Consider the following 18,714-nt stretch of genomic DNA (forward strand, 5'->3'; position numbering starts at 1 on the left):
TAGTGACATCACAATGGTAACTTGAAATGGTAGTCATGGCCCTGACCCCATGTTCAGTGACATTGAAATTGTAGCTGTGGCAGAGTAGTTACAACATGGAAATCGCTCCATGCAGAAATCAGGTCTTACCCACTCACCACCCCCCTAGCCCCAGTACACACTCCCAGCAACCTATCAAGGGATAGAGTGTATGTCAGCAGCCACTGAATTAAAGAGACAGAATCTCTAGGTCCTCCTATGCAGGAAGAAGAAAAGCAGAACCAGCTGGTTTGGACCTGAGGAAGGGTCCTAGAGCCATGCTATAACCAGTACTAAAGTAAGTTTTAAAGTAAAATTCTAAAACAACTCATTCTTGGAGTTCCCATCGTGGCTCAGTGGAAGTGAGCCTGACTAGTATCCATGAGGACGAAGGTTCAATCCCTGGCCTTGCTCAGTGGGTTAAGGATCCGGCATTGCTGTGAGCTGTGGTGTAGGTGACAGACATGGCTTGGACCCCAAGTTGCTGTGGCTGTGGTGAGTGGCTATAGCTCAGATTCAACCCCTAGCCTGGGAACCTCCATATACCGCAGGTGGGGCCCTAAAAAGACAAAAAAATAAAAATAAACAGCTAATTCTTTATGTAATTTCAGAATATTACCTTTAATGACTTATTTTGAAAATAAAAGCAGACCAGTTATTTGAACTCTGGGTTTTTATTTATTTATTTTTGGTCGTCCCAGAAGCCTGTGGAAGTTCCCAGGCCAGGGTCTGAACCTGCATCACAGCAATGACCTGGGCCACTTCAAAGACAATGCCAGATCCTTAACCTGCTACAATCACAAGGCAACTTCTGAACTTTGTTTCGTTTTGTGTTTTTTTTGTTTGTTTTTTGGCCACCCCTGGTATATGGAGTTCCTGGGCCAGGGATCAGATCGGAGCCATCATTGTGACCTAAGCCACCGCTATGGCAACGCTGGATCCTTAACCCACTGTGTGGGCTGGGGATTGAACCTGCGTCCCAGTGCTCCCAAGAAGCCGTCAATTCTGTTGTGTCACAGCGGGAACTCCCTGAACTTCGGGTTTTTAAAAAATGAATTATACGATCTTTCAAACATATGAAAGTAATACTAATTTAAATTTTTTTTTTTGTCTTTTTGCAATTTCTTTGGGCCGCTCCCGCAGCATATGGAGGTTCCCAGGCTAGGGGTCGAATCGGAGCTGTAGCCACTGGCCTATGCCAGAGCCACAGCAACTCAGGATCCGAGCTGCGTCTGCAACCTACACCACAGCTCACGGCAACGCTGGATCCTTAACCCACTGAGCAAGGGCAGGGATCGAACCCGCAACCTCATGGTTCCTAGTCGGATTCGTTAACCACTGCGCCAAGACGGGAACTCCTAATTTTAATTTTTAAATATAAGAGTAATGTAACAATCTACTATTCACTCCCCTGGTGCATAGCAATATGGAACAAGTAATTTACCTCTGAGTCAACTATAGGTGGTAAAAAACCAGTCAAAGTGACGTGCAGGATTAATATAATACTTTAGAAAGGTCAGTCCGGGGATCCCCAGGAGGTGCTCAAGAGCCAAGAAGTTTTTGCAGCAGTCCAGGAGAGCCTGAGGTAATCTGTGCCAGTATCAAAGTCAGAACACATTGTAAGGAAAAAAAGTTGGATGTGTGGGTCAGCATGAAGAACATACCAAGATAATTCCTAGGATCTGCCCAAGTGTGACAGTCTCAGTGACAGTCAAGCTCTGGCCAAACCTCTCACTGCTCTCTACACCCCCATCCTGGAGAGTCTGTTAAATCCCACGCTGCTGGTGCCCTACCCCCGGAGTTACTGAACCAATAAGTTTAGGGGTAGGGCTCAGAAATATGACAAGTATGCAAACGTTGACACTGCTGATCTAGAACCACACTTTCAGAACCACTGCCTTACAGTGATTCCCTGCTTCTTTTGCTAAGGCTTCAAAGACATCTCTTTGCTAAACCAGCAGGGGGAGACTGGTATAAAATTTATTCTCTAAAAATAAACAGCCTTATAATATCCTGAAGCTCCTTGGAGTTACGATGTTGCCATGGAGACTTCTGAAATATTTTGGAGAGCAACATGTAAGTTGGCATCAGGTGAAAAAAAAAATTTCAAGTGTTTATATAAGAATTTATTTTTGGGAGTTCTCGTCGTGGCGCAGTGGTTAACGAATCCGACTAGGAACCATGAGGTTGCGGGTTCGATCCCTGCCCTTGCTCAGTGGGTTAAGGATCCAGCGTTGCCGTGAGCTGTGGTGTAGGTCGCAGACGCAGCTTGGATCCTGCGCTGCTGTGGCTCTGGCATAGGCTGGCAGCTACAACTCCTGATTCGACCCCTAGCCTGGGAACCTCCATATGCCGTGAGAGCGGCCCAAGAAATGGCAAAAAAAAAAAAAAAAGAATTTATTTTTGGTAGGTATGCAGGTCCTCCTGCAAGACGCTAATCATGGTTAAGATCTTGGAATCTGAAGTCACATTGCTCTACCATGTACAAGCTACAGTGACTTTGGACAGGTAAATTATCTTCTCCAATGCTGTTTCTGTCTACTTATTTATTTACTTATTTGCCATACAGAGCACATGGAAATTCCCAGGGCAGAGATGGAACCCCTGCTGCAGTTGCAGCCTGCACTACAGCTGTGGCAAGGTTGGATCCTTAACCTTCTGCGCTGGAAGGGAACTTCCCGGCCACTTATTTTTGCTTTTTAGGGCCGCACTTGATGCATCTGAAAATTCCCAGGCTACGGGTCCAATTGGAGCTGCAGCTGCTGGCCTATGCCCCAGCCACAGCAATGCAAGATCCTTAATCCACTGAGCGAGGCCTGGGATTGAACCCTCATTCTCAGGGATGCTAGTCCGGTTGGTAACCTGCTGAGCCACAACGGGGAACTCCCCTGCCACTTAAAAATAGTCCATACTTGGAGTTCCCATTGTAGCTCAGCCAGGGTTAAAAACCCTACATAGGGAGTTCCCATCGTGGCCCAGTGGTTAAGAGTCCAACGGGGAACCATGAGGTTGTGGGTTCGGTTCCCTGGCCTTGTTCAGTGGGTTAAGGATCCGACGTTGCCGTGAGCTGTGGTGTAGGTTGCAGACGTGGTTCGGATCTGGCGTTGCTGTGGCTCTGGTGTGGGCCGGCGGCTGCGGTTGGACCCCTGGACCTGGGAACCTCCATATGCCGCAGGAAGCGGCCCTAGAAAAGGCAAAAAAATGGAAAAAACAAAAAACAAAAAACCCTACATAGTGTCCTTGAGGATGCAGTTTTAATCCCTGGCCTCGCTCAGTGGGTTAAGGATCTGTCATTGCCACAAGCTGTGATGTGGGTCACAGATGTGGCTGGGATCGGTGTTGGGTAGGCCTGCAGCTGCAGCTCCAACTGAATCCCTAATCCAAGAACTTCCATATGCTGCAGGTGCAGCCATAAAAAGAAAAAAAATAGTCCATACTTTGTGGAATTGTTAAGAGGGCTAAAAGTTCTTTGAACTTTCGTTGGTTATTATTATTAAAATATCATTATTATTATTATTAAAACTTTAGTCACTTTTAGCTCTTTAGCCTCCCCCAAATTTAGAAGTCGTCCAGATATGTTGCCGTGTTCGGTTTTTAATAACCAGTGTTCCCATTATTCAGGTAAAGAATTGAAAACGTCTAGAAGGTAATTTGTACATCCTAAACTTCCCACCCAAAATACCTAAAATAGGTTATTATTAACATGCCTGACCCAGAGATGTCTAATTTACATTGGAACTCCTAGCTTTCGACGCCCAAAGAGGGGATAAGCTCGTTTCCTGGACTCTGAGCTCCGAGATGAAACCGAGTCTACGGATGCGACCTTGGTCTCGGCAGGGCACTCAAGCCAGTTCGCGCAAGGTCAAGCTCAGCCCAGCCAGCCCTGCCGTAGAATCGGCATCTGCCAAGCGTGCATTTGTGTGGAGCCCGTGCGAGTCGTGAAGCCCGAGCCTGCGTGTCGGTTCACCTGTTCCTCCGAGCTCGAGAATTTGCGGGGGCCGGCCACTTGTCGCCAAGGGACACACCTCTCCGTGACTGCACTCTTATTGGCCAGGCCCTGATCTTGGCCCTGTTGCGTCAGCGGCAGGGGCTTTTCCCTAGCTGGAGCGCCGGGGCCAGAGTCGAGCGACGTCAGCAAGGGCGTGCAGGGCCGGGAGGAGCAGTGGGCGGGGCCTGCGGGAAGGTGTGCTGGGGGCTGGTTGGGGGCGAGGCGGCGGGGCCTGGGCGGGATCAGGCGGCGGTGACATCACGGGGCGGGGCGGCGAGCGAGCAAGCCTCTAGGTAACCGCGGCGGGCTGCGGCTCTCACTTAATGCGCGGAGCCGCACGCCGCTGGTCATTGTTCTGTTACGTCCTGCCCTTCGTATCATGTCCCTGAGGAGCAGCCTCTCGCGTCTCCTCCGGACGCAAGTGCATTCCGCCCCGAAGAAGTCCGTGCACTCCGTGGCTGTCATTGGAGCCCCATTCTCACGGGGGCAGGTGAGAACTGAGAACCGGGACCTAGTACCTTGGGGCGAGATCTCTTTCCCCTCCCCCTCCCCCAGCCTGGAGAAATCGAGCTGGTGGGAAGGATGGGGAGGCGAGGCGAGGCGAGGATGGAGGGAGGGCGAGGGGGTGGAGTCCCGCGACTAGGCACCAGAAGAGCACGTGGAATTTCCCTTTGTACAAGATGGAGAAGGAGGGAGGGGATGGAGGGCTCTCTGCGATGCGGGCAGGGGGCAGCAGGCTGGTGTATTTCTTTGGCCTCCCCCCGGGGAGCGTGAGGTGGTGGATTCCGCTTGGGGTGATGGAGGAGAAGAAAGGTGGGAGAGGATTTTATTGAGGGTCTGGAGGAGGAGAAACCGACCAGATTCCCCTGTGGAAAATCTAGGGGGAAGAAGTTAAATAGAACGGCCGAGGATTTAAGGCTTCACGGTCCATTCTCAGAAAGAGCATTAATTGGAAAGGAAATTGGCGCTTGCCTCTCTAGCGGCGCGAAGACGGAAGGGGCTGTTTTGTTCTCTCTTCAGTGAAAGAAACCTACAGTCGTGGAGGGCTCATTGGTACAGGAGCCTGGCCTCTGGCCAGGACACACATACCCACCCCCCCTCCCAACAATCAGATCTGGCTTGGCTTAGCCCATTCCTTTGACTGGCTTCAGCTTGCCAGCACTTCCTACAAGGAAGAGCATGAAAGGTTGATTTGATTTAAGTGATTGTTGTTTCTCCTGCTTCCCTGCAAATGTTTGAAATGGCCAAACCTTAGGAAGGGTTGATGCTATCACAAGTTTTCAGAGAGATCTGCTGGGAACTAGGTATAACATTGCAGAGTTCTGTATTGTGAACTAAAGTGGTCTTATTTTCAGTCATCTTTCCTTAAATCTAACCGTGTAGTTTATCTTACAGAAAAGAAAAGGAGTGGAACATGGTCCGGCTGCTGTAAGGGAAGCTGGCTTGATGAAAAGACTCTCTGATTTGGGTAAGTGGCTGCGTTTTAGATGTCTGAGGGCTGGTAACAGAACAGTGAGTTGAAAGTCCTATTCTCTTATATCCAGGAACTGCACAGTGTCAGCTGTGTCCTTGGAAAGCATCTCCCATCCTCCCTTGGATTCCACATGCAACTTAAGATCTATGGAGGAGTCTTCAGGCAAAGTCTTGGTGCAATAGTGTGTGGAAGGCAAGGAGGTGGAGTGAGGCAGGGCCAGGAACAAGCTGCTAGTGACTGCAAAGTGGTGGTGAGAATGCTGGCTCTCCTGCTCTACACACCCAACCTTTCCCCAAAATTCTAGCTTTCTTAACTCAGTCATGAGGTGCTTTATGATTCATCTGTCTAACCAGTTTCCTGTCTTGAAATCATTCGTTTCCTCGCTAGGTTTATGAACTCTCTGTATGTAAACAGAGCCTTAGATTGGTGTTTTTCAAACTTCCCTGATTGTGAAAATCACTTGGGTATCTTATGAAAAAGAGATTCCTGGGGTTCCCATTGTGACTCAGTGGAAACGAACCTGACTAGTGCACAAGAGGTTGAGGGTTTGATCCCTGGCCCTGCTGCTCAGTGGGTTAAAAGGATCCAGCATTGCCATGAGCTGCGGTGTAGGTCATAGACGAGGTTTGGATCCCACATGGCTGTGGTTGTGGTGTAAGCTGGCAGCTGCAGCTCAGATTCAACACCTGGCCTGAGAACTTCATAGCTGCAGGTGTGGCCCTTAAAAAAAAAAGAAAGAAAGAAAAAGAGATTGCTAGGCTTCTCCATGGAAGAATCTGGTTCATTGGCTCTGAGGTTTGACCCAGACACATGCATTTTCACTAGCACCCCAGGTAAACAAAGTAATGCGGCAGTCTTGTCATCAGGATGATACTCTGAATGTACAGAACTAGAAGTAAATCCCACCCAAAGATAAATGCCATTTGCATCGTAATAGAAAACCCTTTTAGTAACAGGGCACCAAATTCCAGAAGCTTTATGGTAGGAAGGTCCTTATATCTAACCCAAATGTTTCCAGATGCTATTAAGGCCATTTCCTCCATTATATTGGGACCATTCACATATCTCCTCTGGAGCTATAAAGTTCGAAAGGCATGGCAATAGGGAACTTTAGGTCCCGGAGATAGTAGTAAAGCCAGGTGAACTACTACTCCCCTCCCCGCACGTGCTTTGAAAACTTCTCTGCTGATCATTGAGTCCCTTACAGGGTTGGGTGGGTCATCTTCCTCTCAAAACACAGTAACAATTTAGTCACCAAAATCACTCATCTTGAGTCGAGGTGTCCTTCACACACCTCTGGCTACATACGGATTTGGTGGATTTGGTGTCTCGGTTTGAATATTCTCTGTTAATTAATAAAGAGAGCCTACTGAAGAAGGAACTGTAATTAACCACTTGAATCACTTTCCAAGTTCACCAGCAAAGATGAAAGTCTTCATGTGTCACAAGTTACCTCATGGGAGGAGGTTTCTCCCCACCCTCCACCCCCTGCCTTCGAAATGAGGACACTGTCTCTTTAAATTAGCTGCACACATCCTTTTGAACAGCATAATTTTACACTGAGGAGAGCAATTTCTGCTAATCATTATTTTTAAATCCTGGATAAACCTGCAGTCCATCTGATAAACTGAACCTGGCATTGCTCAAATTGCCTTCTCATTGTTTGATTCTGCCTTAAGGGACTCTTGACAAGAATCAATTGCAGCCTCTTACCCAGGAGGCGTTCACAATATCCAGCTGAGGCTGCTGAATGAGGAGGAGGGGCGCATTTGTAGCAGCCTCTCTTACTCGAGCTTGGTAGACTTCCTTTCCTATCACAGCTTCTGGTATTTTTCCACTCCAACCTGGGGAAGCCATTCTCCCTAAAATTCTACTCCTTCAAATACTTCCTGTGTAAGTCTCCAACCAAGATGTAATGATGAAGTGATGATGAAGCTTCTGTCTATTGGGTACCACCCCCTTTAATTTTGTTCAAATATTTTTAGTTTTACGGTTTATATCTTGACCCTGCAGCTGATTGGTGGCCCAGTACCACCAGCAGCCTGAAATAGAATCTCATTGCATATTAATAAGGTCATGGCACTCAGCAGATTTCCAGCATGTGGTTTTGGCTAATCTCCAGGAATATGTTGGAGAAAAGTACCAAGAGAAGTTTCAATTGCTCTGTTCTGAAGCGGTACCAAAATAACTTCTAAGTCCTTTGGGCACTTTCAAATAAGCAGCATGGGTCAAATTTCAAGGGAGAGAAGATTCACAGAAAGGTAACTTGCATAAGTCCCTTTGTTCATCGCCTTCTGCTGTGATGTCACAGGCTGCCAGTGTTGCCATGGCATCAGTTAAATGTCCTGTTCTCTTGAATGAATCTATTTGACTTTGAGTTTGTTTTTCCCTCTCCCTGGGCTTAGTGAGGACTAAGCCCCATTCCTCACTGGTTCCTCTCTCAGGTAACCACTAATTTTAGTATAGAGAGAGAGCCTGAGAGAAATGAAGAAGTAATTGTTCTGGCAAGGCTCAGATGCAGTGCTTCTGCTCCTGATTGTGATTAGCTCTTTCTTACTAGCGGTGGTTATATGCTTGCTCTTCTTCCTTCAGAAGTAGGATGAGTGTTTTGTAGGTAAGCTAGCTAGAAACAGACTAACAGTCTTAGGAGTCTATCATTGTGCTAATGGTGATTTGACCGAGCCATGCTACTGAAGTGGCGAGAGCTCTGGCACAGCTGTCTAAATGAACAAGGGGCTCAGGAAGCCATTTGGGAGCTATTCTGATTCTCTTCAACTAGGCTGGGCATGTTTATTCTCCTGTTCCATTTGGTGTCAGAGCAGGAACCTCTTTGGATGAGACCCAAGAATCTGGCTGGCTTCAGCAAGAGCCGATAGAGTGCCTGAGATAATTTAAACCTAAGGATCAGGGGTATGAGAGCTGTTCATCTGGAACAGATTGATATGTGCATTCAGGGGTCTGTCTTTGCTCTCAGTGTTTGGTGGAGACTATTAGCCATCACAAGTTTAGCTGAATGATGGTAATGCTGCAGCCTGGCTTGCATCCTATCATGCCACTGAAACTACCTTGAGCAAGCTCACTGACTTCGTCTTTATTTTGGGGGACCTTGCTACTGCATAGCTGGCCACCTTCTTCCTGAAACATTCTACTAGCCAAGACACGACTCTCTCCTGAGCCTCCTTCTCCATTGCCTCGGCCTGCCTGGGCTCCTTTGTGCGCTTGTCTTCTTCTTCCCAACCCTCAAATGTTGATGTTCCTCCAACTTGGTTTTAAGTAGCCTCATCTCGCTCTTGGATGTCTCAAACGCAACAGGTTTGAGTCAAAGTTCATCATCTCCCTTAAGTTTGCTTGTTCCGTCTTCCCATTATCTGTTTCAAACTATCAATTATCTTAATTACTCAAGTCAGACTCAGAGATCATCACAATTCTTTTCTCTTCCCTTTTGATCCTTTCCTCTGATCAGAGTCTTGTTGATTTTCCCCCCTCCTAAATGATTAGAGTCCTTTCCTGTAGTGGCCCTGCTCTAATCCTATCCTTCTCACAAATGGAGCTAACTTTCTCTTGTCCCATTTTGCCTTCCTTTGCTCACATTCTTTATGGCTACCAGAGTGACCTTTTTAAGACTGTATTTCTCCTTTGCGTAGTCTTTCCATGGCTTTTTACATGCATCCATGCTTCTCAGTCATGTATCATCTTTGCTAACTTGCCGTATTATTTATTTTGGTGTTTGTCTTTAAATTGGCTTTAAAATGTTATACTTTTTTTTTCCTTTTAAATAAAGGCTGCGCCTGGGGCATATGGATGTTCCCAGGCTAGGGCTCAAATAAGAGCTGCAGCTGCTGGCTTATGCCACAGCTGCAGCAATGCCCAGATCTGAGCCGCATCTGCAACCTATACCACAGCTTATGGCAATGCTGGATCCTTAACTCACTGAGTGAGGCCAGGAATTGAACCCACATCCTTATGGACACTGTGTTGGGTTCTTAACCTACTGAGCCGCAATGGAATCTCTGAAGCTTTATACTTTCAAAATATAGCCTGCTCCTGCAATACACAGTGAAATCTCAGGCTTGCACCAGATGCATTTTTCTAATTCAGTTTCATTTTAACAGTTTTACATTTTGATTATTTGACATTGAACCTCTATAGTGTATGTGTTCCGTGCTTAGCAACTACTAAGATAGATTCTCTATAATTGGCCCCTCATCAACCTCTTTAGATGTCTATCTACATCCTGCCTCATTTTGTTGCATGGAGCTGGGGTTGTGGGCACTTGACCTAGGCTCCACCAGCAGGAGTACCCATGCTAAACCTTGTTTTGATAGTCTGGAAGAAGGGGCAGTAAAGAATTCATTCTGTGACGGGTGATGATAGCAACAGTTCTAGCATAAGCTTCTGTCCAGGGCAGTCAGTGGGGGCAGCAATGCCGGTTGCAGGGCTTCTGTTCCTTAGTAGTGGAGGTGGAAGAAGCCAGTAGTATCTTCACTGGACCATCCTGCAATGTGACTTTTGGGGCCAAATTCCTGGCAATGTGACCTTTAAAGATGATTTTGGTCCTCATAAGATGATTCTGGGAATTACCCAAATTGAAAAAAAAAAATTGCTTTCTTGAAATGAGCCGGAATAGGTTTCTGTTGCTTGCAGCTTAAAGATCCTGACCGCTAAATCATTTTACAAATTCCAGTGAGAAACAAATTGCCACATGAACTGGAATACACAAAGCCCTTTCTCCCCAGGCCATTGATGATAAAGTCTTTCCTTTGTTTGCTCCCTCCCCCCCTCCCCGGACTTGACACAATCTTTTTGTAAGTTAATATAACTCATTAGGTTACAGTTGCTTTGGTCTTTAGTTAATCTAGGACTCTATCTTAGTCCCTTTGGATTTGAGCAACTCCTTGTTCTCCTGGTGTTCTGATTTTTGAATCATCATATTCCTTAATACAATTTCTGAATAGCAGCCTAAATTTTTTTTTTTTTTGGTCTTTTTGCAATTTCTTGGGCCGCTCCCACCGCATATGGAGGTTCCCAGGCTAGGGGTCTAATCGAAGCTGTAGCCGCCGGCCTACATCAGGGCCACAGCAACATGGGATCCGAGCCACGTCTGTGACCTACACCATAGCTCACAGCAATGCCGGATCCTTAACCCACTGAGCAAGGCCGGGGATTGAACCCACAACCTCATGGTTCCTGGTCGGATTCGTTAACCACTGCACCATGACGGGAACTCCGCAGCCTAAAATTTTAATTAAAGGCATCTTCAAGTTTTGGGCATACCTGGCTATAGTAAATAGACCTACCTTAATGTGTTCCTGTGATTTAATCTCATTTCCAATGTTCTGTATCTTGAGCATGGTGGTGGTTAGAGGATTATATCTGTTGGCCAAAACTCATTGCATTTAGAATGTCAATATCAAGTATGCAGACATTAGTAAAACATAGATTACCTCAGATATAATGAGTGCTATAGAGTAAATCAAGGGATCGGGGGACAGGGTAGGCAGGGAGGCCTCACTGAGAAGGGGGCATATGAGCAGACTTTTGGGAGGTAAGGAAAAGAAGCATGTGCATACCTGGAAAAAAAGTATTTTAGGCAGAGGGTAAGTAGAGTCAGTAAAGTGCAAAGATCCTGAGACAGAAAGGTGCCTGGAATGTTCAGGGAACAAAAAGCTATTTATTACCGAAGTCTGGCCAGTGGCTACCATGTGGTAAGGGGAGGACTTTGCTGCCCTCTTACCTCTTTTTTTTTTTTTTTTTTAAGAAAAAACAGAAATCTCAGTTCTTGTGAGAGATTTAAGAAAAATGTGATATATCTATTAAATGGAGTATTACTGAGCCATTAAAAAGGAATGAATGGCTAATTCATACTACAACATGGATGAATTTGAAAGCATTATACTGATGGAAAGAAAGCGGATACAAAAGACCACGTTGTATGAATCCATTGATATGAAGTGTCCAGAATAGGCAAATCCATAGAGAAAGTAGATTAGTGGGCCCCAGGATCTGGGGAAACAGGGAATGGGGAGTGACTGCTAATGGGTCCTGGCTTCAGTTTGGAGTGTGATAAAGCTCTTTTGGAATTAGTGATTTGCTAATGCCTTGACAAAAGCATACATAACTGATGAACTGGAATATAGGTGAATCTACTATAGATATTATTGGGATTTGGCAAATTTCAATATAACCATATTGTTCCTGCTTAGAAAAAGGCAGTGATGTTCCCTGGTGGCCTAGCGCTTAAGGATTCAGCATTGTCGCTGCTGTGGCTTGGGTTTGATCCCTGGCCCTGGAACTCCTGCGTGCTGCAGTCATGGCCAAAAAAAAAAAAAAAAAAAAGAAAAAGGCAGTGAAGAATTTTAACTTATATCCTATATTTCAATGTTGTTTGATATCTAACATTTACTATGTTCTAGGCACTGTGCCAGGCTCTTTCTATTATGTAACTCTTTTTTTTGGCTGTGCCCATGGCACGTGGAAGTTCCCAGGCCAGGGATCAAATCCATGCCACAGCAGTAACCAGAGCCACAGCAGAGACAATGCCAGGTCCTTAAGCTGCTGAGCCACCAAGGAGCTCTTATTAATGGGATTCTTTTTTTTTTTTTTTGTCTTTTTGCCATTTTTTGGGCCGCTCCTGCGGCATATGGAGGTTCCCAGGCTAGGGGTCCAAACAGAGCTGTAGCCACCAGCCTACATCAGAGCCACAGCAACGCAGGATCTGAGCTGTGTCTGCAACCTACACCACAGCTCACGGCAACGCCGGATCCTTAACCCACTGAGCAAGGCCAGGGATCGAACCTGCAACCTCATGGTTCCTAGTTGGATTTGTTAACCACTGAGCCACGATGGGAACTCCAGGGATTCTTAATCTTAAAAGCAAATTATGACATCCATTAGGATGGCTAGCATCAGAAAAAAAAAAACAAACCCTTAAAATAACAAGTGCGGAGTTTGCTGATGGTCTAGCAGGTTGAAGCTCCTGCGTTCTCAACCCTGTGGCTCTGGTTGCTGCTGTGTGATGTAGGTTCAATCCCTGGCCCAGGAATTCCCACATACTGCCTGTGTGGCGAAAAGGAAAAAAAAAAAAAAAACCAAACCAAACCAAAAAAAAATACCCAAGAGAGAATATAAAATAAACATTGCAACTCTCATTAAAAAAAAAAATCAATAAATAACAAGTGTTGGTGAGAATGGGGAGATATTGGAACCCAGCGCACTGTTGGTGGGAATGTAAAATCATACAGGTACTGTGGAAAACAGTGTGGGATTTCCTCAAAGTTAAAAATCATTAATATATGATCTAGAAATTCTACTCCTAGCATATATCCAAAAGAACTGAAGTTCTCTTGTGGAGTGGGAGGTTAAGGATCCAACATTGTCACTGTAGCAGCTTAGGTCACTCATGTGGCTGGCACAGGTTTGATCCTTGGCCTGGGTGCTTCTGCATGCCATGGGCAAGGCAAAACAAACAATTTTAAAGTAAGGTTTCGAAGAGGTATTTGTACACCCATATTCATATATTCATATTCATAGCAGCATTATTTACAATAGGCAAAAGGTCAAAGCAACCCAAGCATCCATTGGTGGATGAATGGATAAGAAAAATGGGACGCATATGTAACAGTGGAATAATGGTCTTAAAAAGGAAATTGACATATGCTATAACATGATGAAGCATGATCATTATGTTAAGTGATAGAAGCTAGTTACAAAAAGACAAACTGTACGATTCAACTTATGAGGTACCTAGAAGAGTCAAACTCATGAGAAAAAGCTGGAGGAAGAGGAGCTGGAGAGAGAGAGATGGTGGTGAGGATTACACAACACTGTGAATGTACTTAATATCACTTAAAATGAATTAAGATGGTTATTTTTACGTATTTTTATTTTTACCACAATTTAAAATTTTAAAAAAGAGAAATTTAAAAATAAGTTAGAATAAAATATGCAGGAGTTGCTGTTGTGGCTCAGGGGTAATGAACCCAACTAATATCCTTGAGGTTGCAGGTTCTATCCCTGGCCCCACTCAGTGAGTTGAGGATCCAGTGTTGCCGTGAGCTGTGGCATAGGCTGGGGGCTACAGCTTTGATTCAACCCCTAGCCTGGGAACTGCCATATACCTCAAGTGTGGCCCTAAAGACAAAAAAAAAAAAACAAAACCATTAAGAACAAGGAAAGTCATCTGATGTAGCTTGTTAGGGACATAATCATGCTATATGCTTGGAAAAAAAATGTCAACTTGTTATTTAGCAGTTTGTTCTATAAATAAAAGCTGAGAATGGAAAAAAGTTGACCTGAAGGTCTACAGTCAGCAGTAGAAGTGGTAAGAAGACACTCATTTCTTGTAGACATGACCTAGCTCCTTAATTGGTGCAGTCAGCTGCCTTTCTCAGCTCTTACCATGGCTGAAGAATCTGAGTGACATCATCAAAAATGCACAGTCTCCAACTTCTGCTAAAAATCCTGTGTTTCTCATGATGGCCATTTCAAATCTGAACCCATAATTATCCAGGCCCTGTTTTTCCAACTCGAGTCTGAATTCCTTAGCTTCTAGCTCTTCTCCCCATCATCCTCCAATTAGTTGTACTACACTCTCATCAGAGGATGAGGTAGCCAGCCCTTCCTCTATTAGGTAAGTACAATTGCATATGATAAGAGCTCAGAATACACAGTGGTTTAAGAAAAATAGTTCACTCTCCAGGAAATAAGAGTCTAAAGAGAAGTCCCAACTGGTTTGGAGGCCCAGTTCCTTGAAGGTTAGACCTAGATTCTTAACTTGCTGCACTACCAGCCAGGCCTCTATCTAATGGTCCCAGATGGTGGCAGCCACACTGGGAAGCAAAGGGAGAGCTTGTGCTTTTTCTTAAGCAAAATTCCCGAGAAGTTGCTTCAGGATACCTCAGCATATCCTTTTGGCCCTAAGGGGTCACATGACCACAGCCAGTTAGAAGGGAAGATGGAAATTTAGTCTGTATTCTAAGGGGTTTCGCTCCCCCTAAAATCTTCCATGGAAGAAGGAAAGAGCAAATATTGGATGAGTAACTTTGAGCCACACCACCTCCCTGTGCTCTAGGTCTCGTCCCCTCCTGCCTCCCGAGGGTCCTTGTTGCAGCACTTATCCCTTCTCTCCATTCTTTTTTCCCGTCTCTCTACTAACCTGTCCCTTCGGAAATTAAATGTGCAGGAATTTGCCAGTAGCCTACTGTGACACAGGTTCAATCCCTGGCCTGGGAATTGGGCGTGGCCCAAAATAAAAATAAGTGTGCACGCCTTGCCCATCTCCCATTCCCCTCTGCAGAATGTAGCCTTCTAGCTCTTGTCCAGCTATCTTACTTCTCTTCAGAGCCTCCATCCTGGCTTCCCTACTGCTTTTTCACACTTGAGCTTGCTGTCTAGGGTCCTGGGCAATCATTGCAGTGAAACTGGTTTTGCTGAGGTCTCTTACCTTCTACTTTCCAATACAGTGGACCCTGCAACGTTCACATTCAGTGCTACCAACCATTTCCTCCTTGCTGAAACTGACACCGCTCCCTCTGGTTTTAACTCTTCAGGTTCCTTTGCTAGACCCTCTGCTGCCTACTCCTTAACGTGTTGCTGTTCCTCAGGGGTCTGTCCTTGAACCTCTTGCTTTGTGCTGTCTTGGCCGGTGGTTTGTCCATTTCCATGGCCTTCCTTTAACCTGTTTGCTGATGCCTCCAGAGCTTAATCTCCAAACACTTATTTTCCCTCTCTCCCAGCTCCAAACCTAAATACCAGCTGGCTTCTATGTATCTTTTTTTTTTTTTTTTTAACAGCTGTGTCCCCGGCATATGGAAGTTCCTGGGCTAGGGGTTCAATCAGCTGCAGCTGCAGGCCTACACCACAGCTACGGGCAATGCCGGATACAACCCACATCTGCAACCTACACGGCAATGCCAGATCCTTAACCCACTAAGTGAGGCCAGGGATCGAACCTGCATTCTGAGGGACACTGTATCAGGTTCTTAACCTGTTGAGCTACAACAGGAACTCCTTCCATTACCTTTTTATTTTGGGAGGTTTCACTTTATGTGAAAACTAGAGATGGTAACATAACAAATTTGATACATCTGTCACCTAGCATCAACCATCCATACCTGGCAGTGTTTTTCATTCCACCTCCATGTCTTTTGAAGCAAATCAGACTTCATATTGTTGCATGTGCAAATATTTCATTATACATCTTCAAAATACAAGAACACTTTAAAACTTAACTGCAGTACCATTATCACACCTAAAATAAGTTAATATCAAATACCTGGTGTTGGGAAAATACAATAACTTTTAAAAAATTCCAACTGAGAATCTATCCACAAAGGTGATTAAGAAGGAAAACAGTTTATTATTATTATTATTATTGTTATTATTTTGTCTTTTTAGGGCCACACCCGCAGCATATGGAGGTCCGCAGGCTAGGGGTCCAGTCGGAGCTGTCGCCGCCAGCCTATGCCACAGCTGCGGCAACGCTGGATCCAAGCTGCGTCTGCAACCTACACCACAGCTCGTGGCAAGGCAACACTGGATCCTTAACCCACCGAGTGACACCAGAGATTGAACCCACATCTTCCTGGATGCTAGTCTGGTTCGTTAACCGCTGAGCCACGAGGGGAACTCCAAAAACAGTTTATTATTGAATAAACATTAAATTGGGCAATCTGCTAAAAGATCGCAAAGATAAATCTTTTTTCTGAGGCCAAGTGGGTGCAACACAGTCCTTGTTTTCAAGGTTTGATAGCTAGCCCTCCAGCTGGAGGACTTTGACCATTGACTTTTTGTTACATGTAGCTCATCTTAACCTTATCTTGGAAATTGAAGTGGCTACCTATTAGCTGATTGGCTTTATCTGGAGGAGAAACAAACGTCTCATAACTTAACATGGGAGGTAGTTTTTTGGTAATTTGAAGCAAGGGGCCCACCACCCATGGCCATAGAACTGGGAGGTGTGCGTTTGTGGGGGCGAAACATTTGCATTTCAAAAAGGTGGCTCCTAGGGCCTTGAGGCAACATTCCTGGGCTGTGAGGCCTAGAGAGTCATTATAAAGATTACATACACTTGAAAAGGAATGGACAGAAATTCTGAAACACAAGGAATGGGAGAAGTCTTTACCCTTATTTTCAACACGGATAAGTAAATCTATTTTTTCTTTCCTTCCCTCCTTCCTTTCTCCCTCCCTCCCTCCTTTCCTTGGAACTTCCTTTCTTTCCTGAAACGGTGGCATATGGAGGTTCCCAGGTCAGGGGTCGAATTGGAGCTGTAGCCTACGCCAGAGCCACAGCAACACAGGATTGGAGCTGCATCTGCAACCTACACCACAGCTCATGGCAACGCCAGATCCTTAACCCACTGAGAGAGGCCAAGGATCGAACCTGCATCCTCATGGATGCTAGTTGGCTTCGTTAACCACTGAGCCACGACAGGAACTCCAGTAAGTCTATTTTCAATTTGTATCTGCCCTTACACCAGCTAATGTTCACATTGCCTGATTAATTCACACGTTTTGTGTTTATATTTTACAGTCTGAATTTGGATCCAAATAAGGTCTGTACAAGGTCCCTCCTGTTTTTCCCTCTCTTCCTTGCAGTTGAGCTGTAGAGGAAACTAGGTCTGTAGAATCCCTCAGCTTGGATCTTGCAGTGCTCATCCCTGTGGCATCTTCTGACTTGTTCTTTTGTCTGTTTCCTGTCTACAGATTACTGGATCTAGATCCTTGGTCAGATTCAGGTCCAGTTATTTTCCTGGCAGTTCTGGTTCATAGCTGGTGGTGTACACTTCCGTCAGAAGTTGGTGTATTCAGCCCTGGATGCTGCCTGGAACTGAGCCATTGGCTTGTTCCCAAGTGTCATCAGTAGAAAAGTCTCTAACACCCGGATGCCACCGTATCCCGAACTGAATTTACATCAGCTCCACTCCCTTCCCCTATGCTTTCTCATTGCTGGTGGTAGCAGAGCCAGAAAGCTGGAGGGCAAAGCCTTTCCCTCTCCTCCACATCCCTTGAAGTATTGCTGGAATCTTGTCCGTTCTCTCCCACTGCCTTGTCTTTACAGCCTCCCTGGAGCTGCTCTTCAGGCCAGGCCATTTTCTGCAGGCCACCAGATCACTAGATCTCCAGTGCAGATGTGATCTGTCACCTTCTGACTTGCACCTTAGTAGCTCCCTACTGCATCTAGGCTCCTGCCCCCTCTGCTGCCTCCTCTCTCCACAGTCCTTCCCGAGTGAACCCAGGGCAGAGGGAACTGGGCATTGTCCTGTAGGGCTGAAGGTACTGTGTGCCTCTTCTGCTTGGCAAGCTTTCCCTATTCCTTTTAGTCCTGGCTAAAACCTTCGAGATTCAGATAGTGACTCTTCGGAGAAGTCCCCTTGGCTTATCCTGGGTCTGAGTCAGCGCCTTCCTCTGGTCCCATCACACCCTGTGTGCGGCTGCGTCGGAGCAGTTTGCACTGGCCCGTGCTTTCCCTGCCTGTCTTCTGCCAGTTGGCTTTTGTTGAAGGGAGAAAAGGGCAGAGCATCCTAGCTTTCTCCTGGAACTTCATTCATATCTTGACGGTGGGATTTTCCCAGATCACGATTTCTTTTCTCTCAAAACAGTTTGCTTCTCAGAAGCTACTTGGTTTCCCATAGTTTCAACACGTGTGACTCAGAGTTCCCTTCTGGCAAGTGGGTTAAGGACCTGGCATTGTTACTTTAGTGGCTTGGGTTGTTGCTGGTGTGTGGGTTCAATCCCTGGCTCAGGAACTTTCATATGCTATGGGTGCAGCCAAAATGAAAATAAAACTTTAAAAATGTATGACTCAACAAATAACTGTCATAGATCAAATTGTTTAGCTCTTACAAGCTACCAGTTGATAGCTGTACAAGGTACCATTTGGCTACCAGTTGATAATCAGGTAAATGTTGGTAAGTGATGATGGCCAGTTTTTGCCTCCTTCAAAACTTGTTTTTCAACCAGGACCTGAGTAGCTAATGATGGCTACTTCAAGTAAGGCTTACAGAGGTGGCATTGTTCCTTTTTTTTTTTTTCTTCTATGTACTCAGGAAACATTTAATTTTGTAAACATTCATTCATATCAAACAAAAACAAACCTGTACAATATCATGAGACTATTTATATACTTATGGCAATTACAGATTTGAAACCAAGTCTCTCTTTCAAAGATCAGTGCATCTAAATTGTTTAACTTGGAGTTCCTGTTGTGGCGCAGTGGTTAATGAATCCGACTA

The 18,714-nt window shown here is 45.4% G+C and overlaps 1 protein-coding gene across 1 annotated transcript in view; it reads left to right on the plus strand.

The window, feature by feature from the left end:
• Positions 1-4,258: 4,258 nt before the first annotated feature.
• ARG2 (arginase 2) overlaps positions 4,259-18,714 on the plus strand; it is a 40,795-nt gene continuing 26,339 nt past the window's right edge. Inside the window, exons 1-2 of the mRNA XM_047794593.1 lie at positions 4,259-4,496; positions 5,402-5,474. Coding sequence (XP_047650549.1) covers positions 4,386-4,496; positions 5,402-5,474 — 184 coding nt within the window. The 5' untranslated portion in view covers positions 4,259-4,385. The remainder of the gene's footprint in view (positions 4,497-5,401; positions 5,475-18,714) is intronic.

This window comes from Phacochoerus africanus, chromosome 9, assembly GCF_016906955.1.
Source record: "Phacochoerus africanus isolate WHEZ1 chromosome 9, ROS_Pafr_v1, whole genome shotgun sequence".
NCBI classification, from domain to species: Eukaryota; Metazoa; Chordata; class Mammalia; order Artiodactyla; family Suidae; genus Phacochoerus; species Phacochoerus africanus.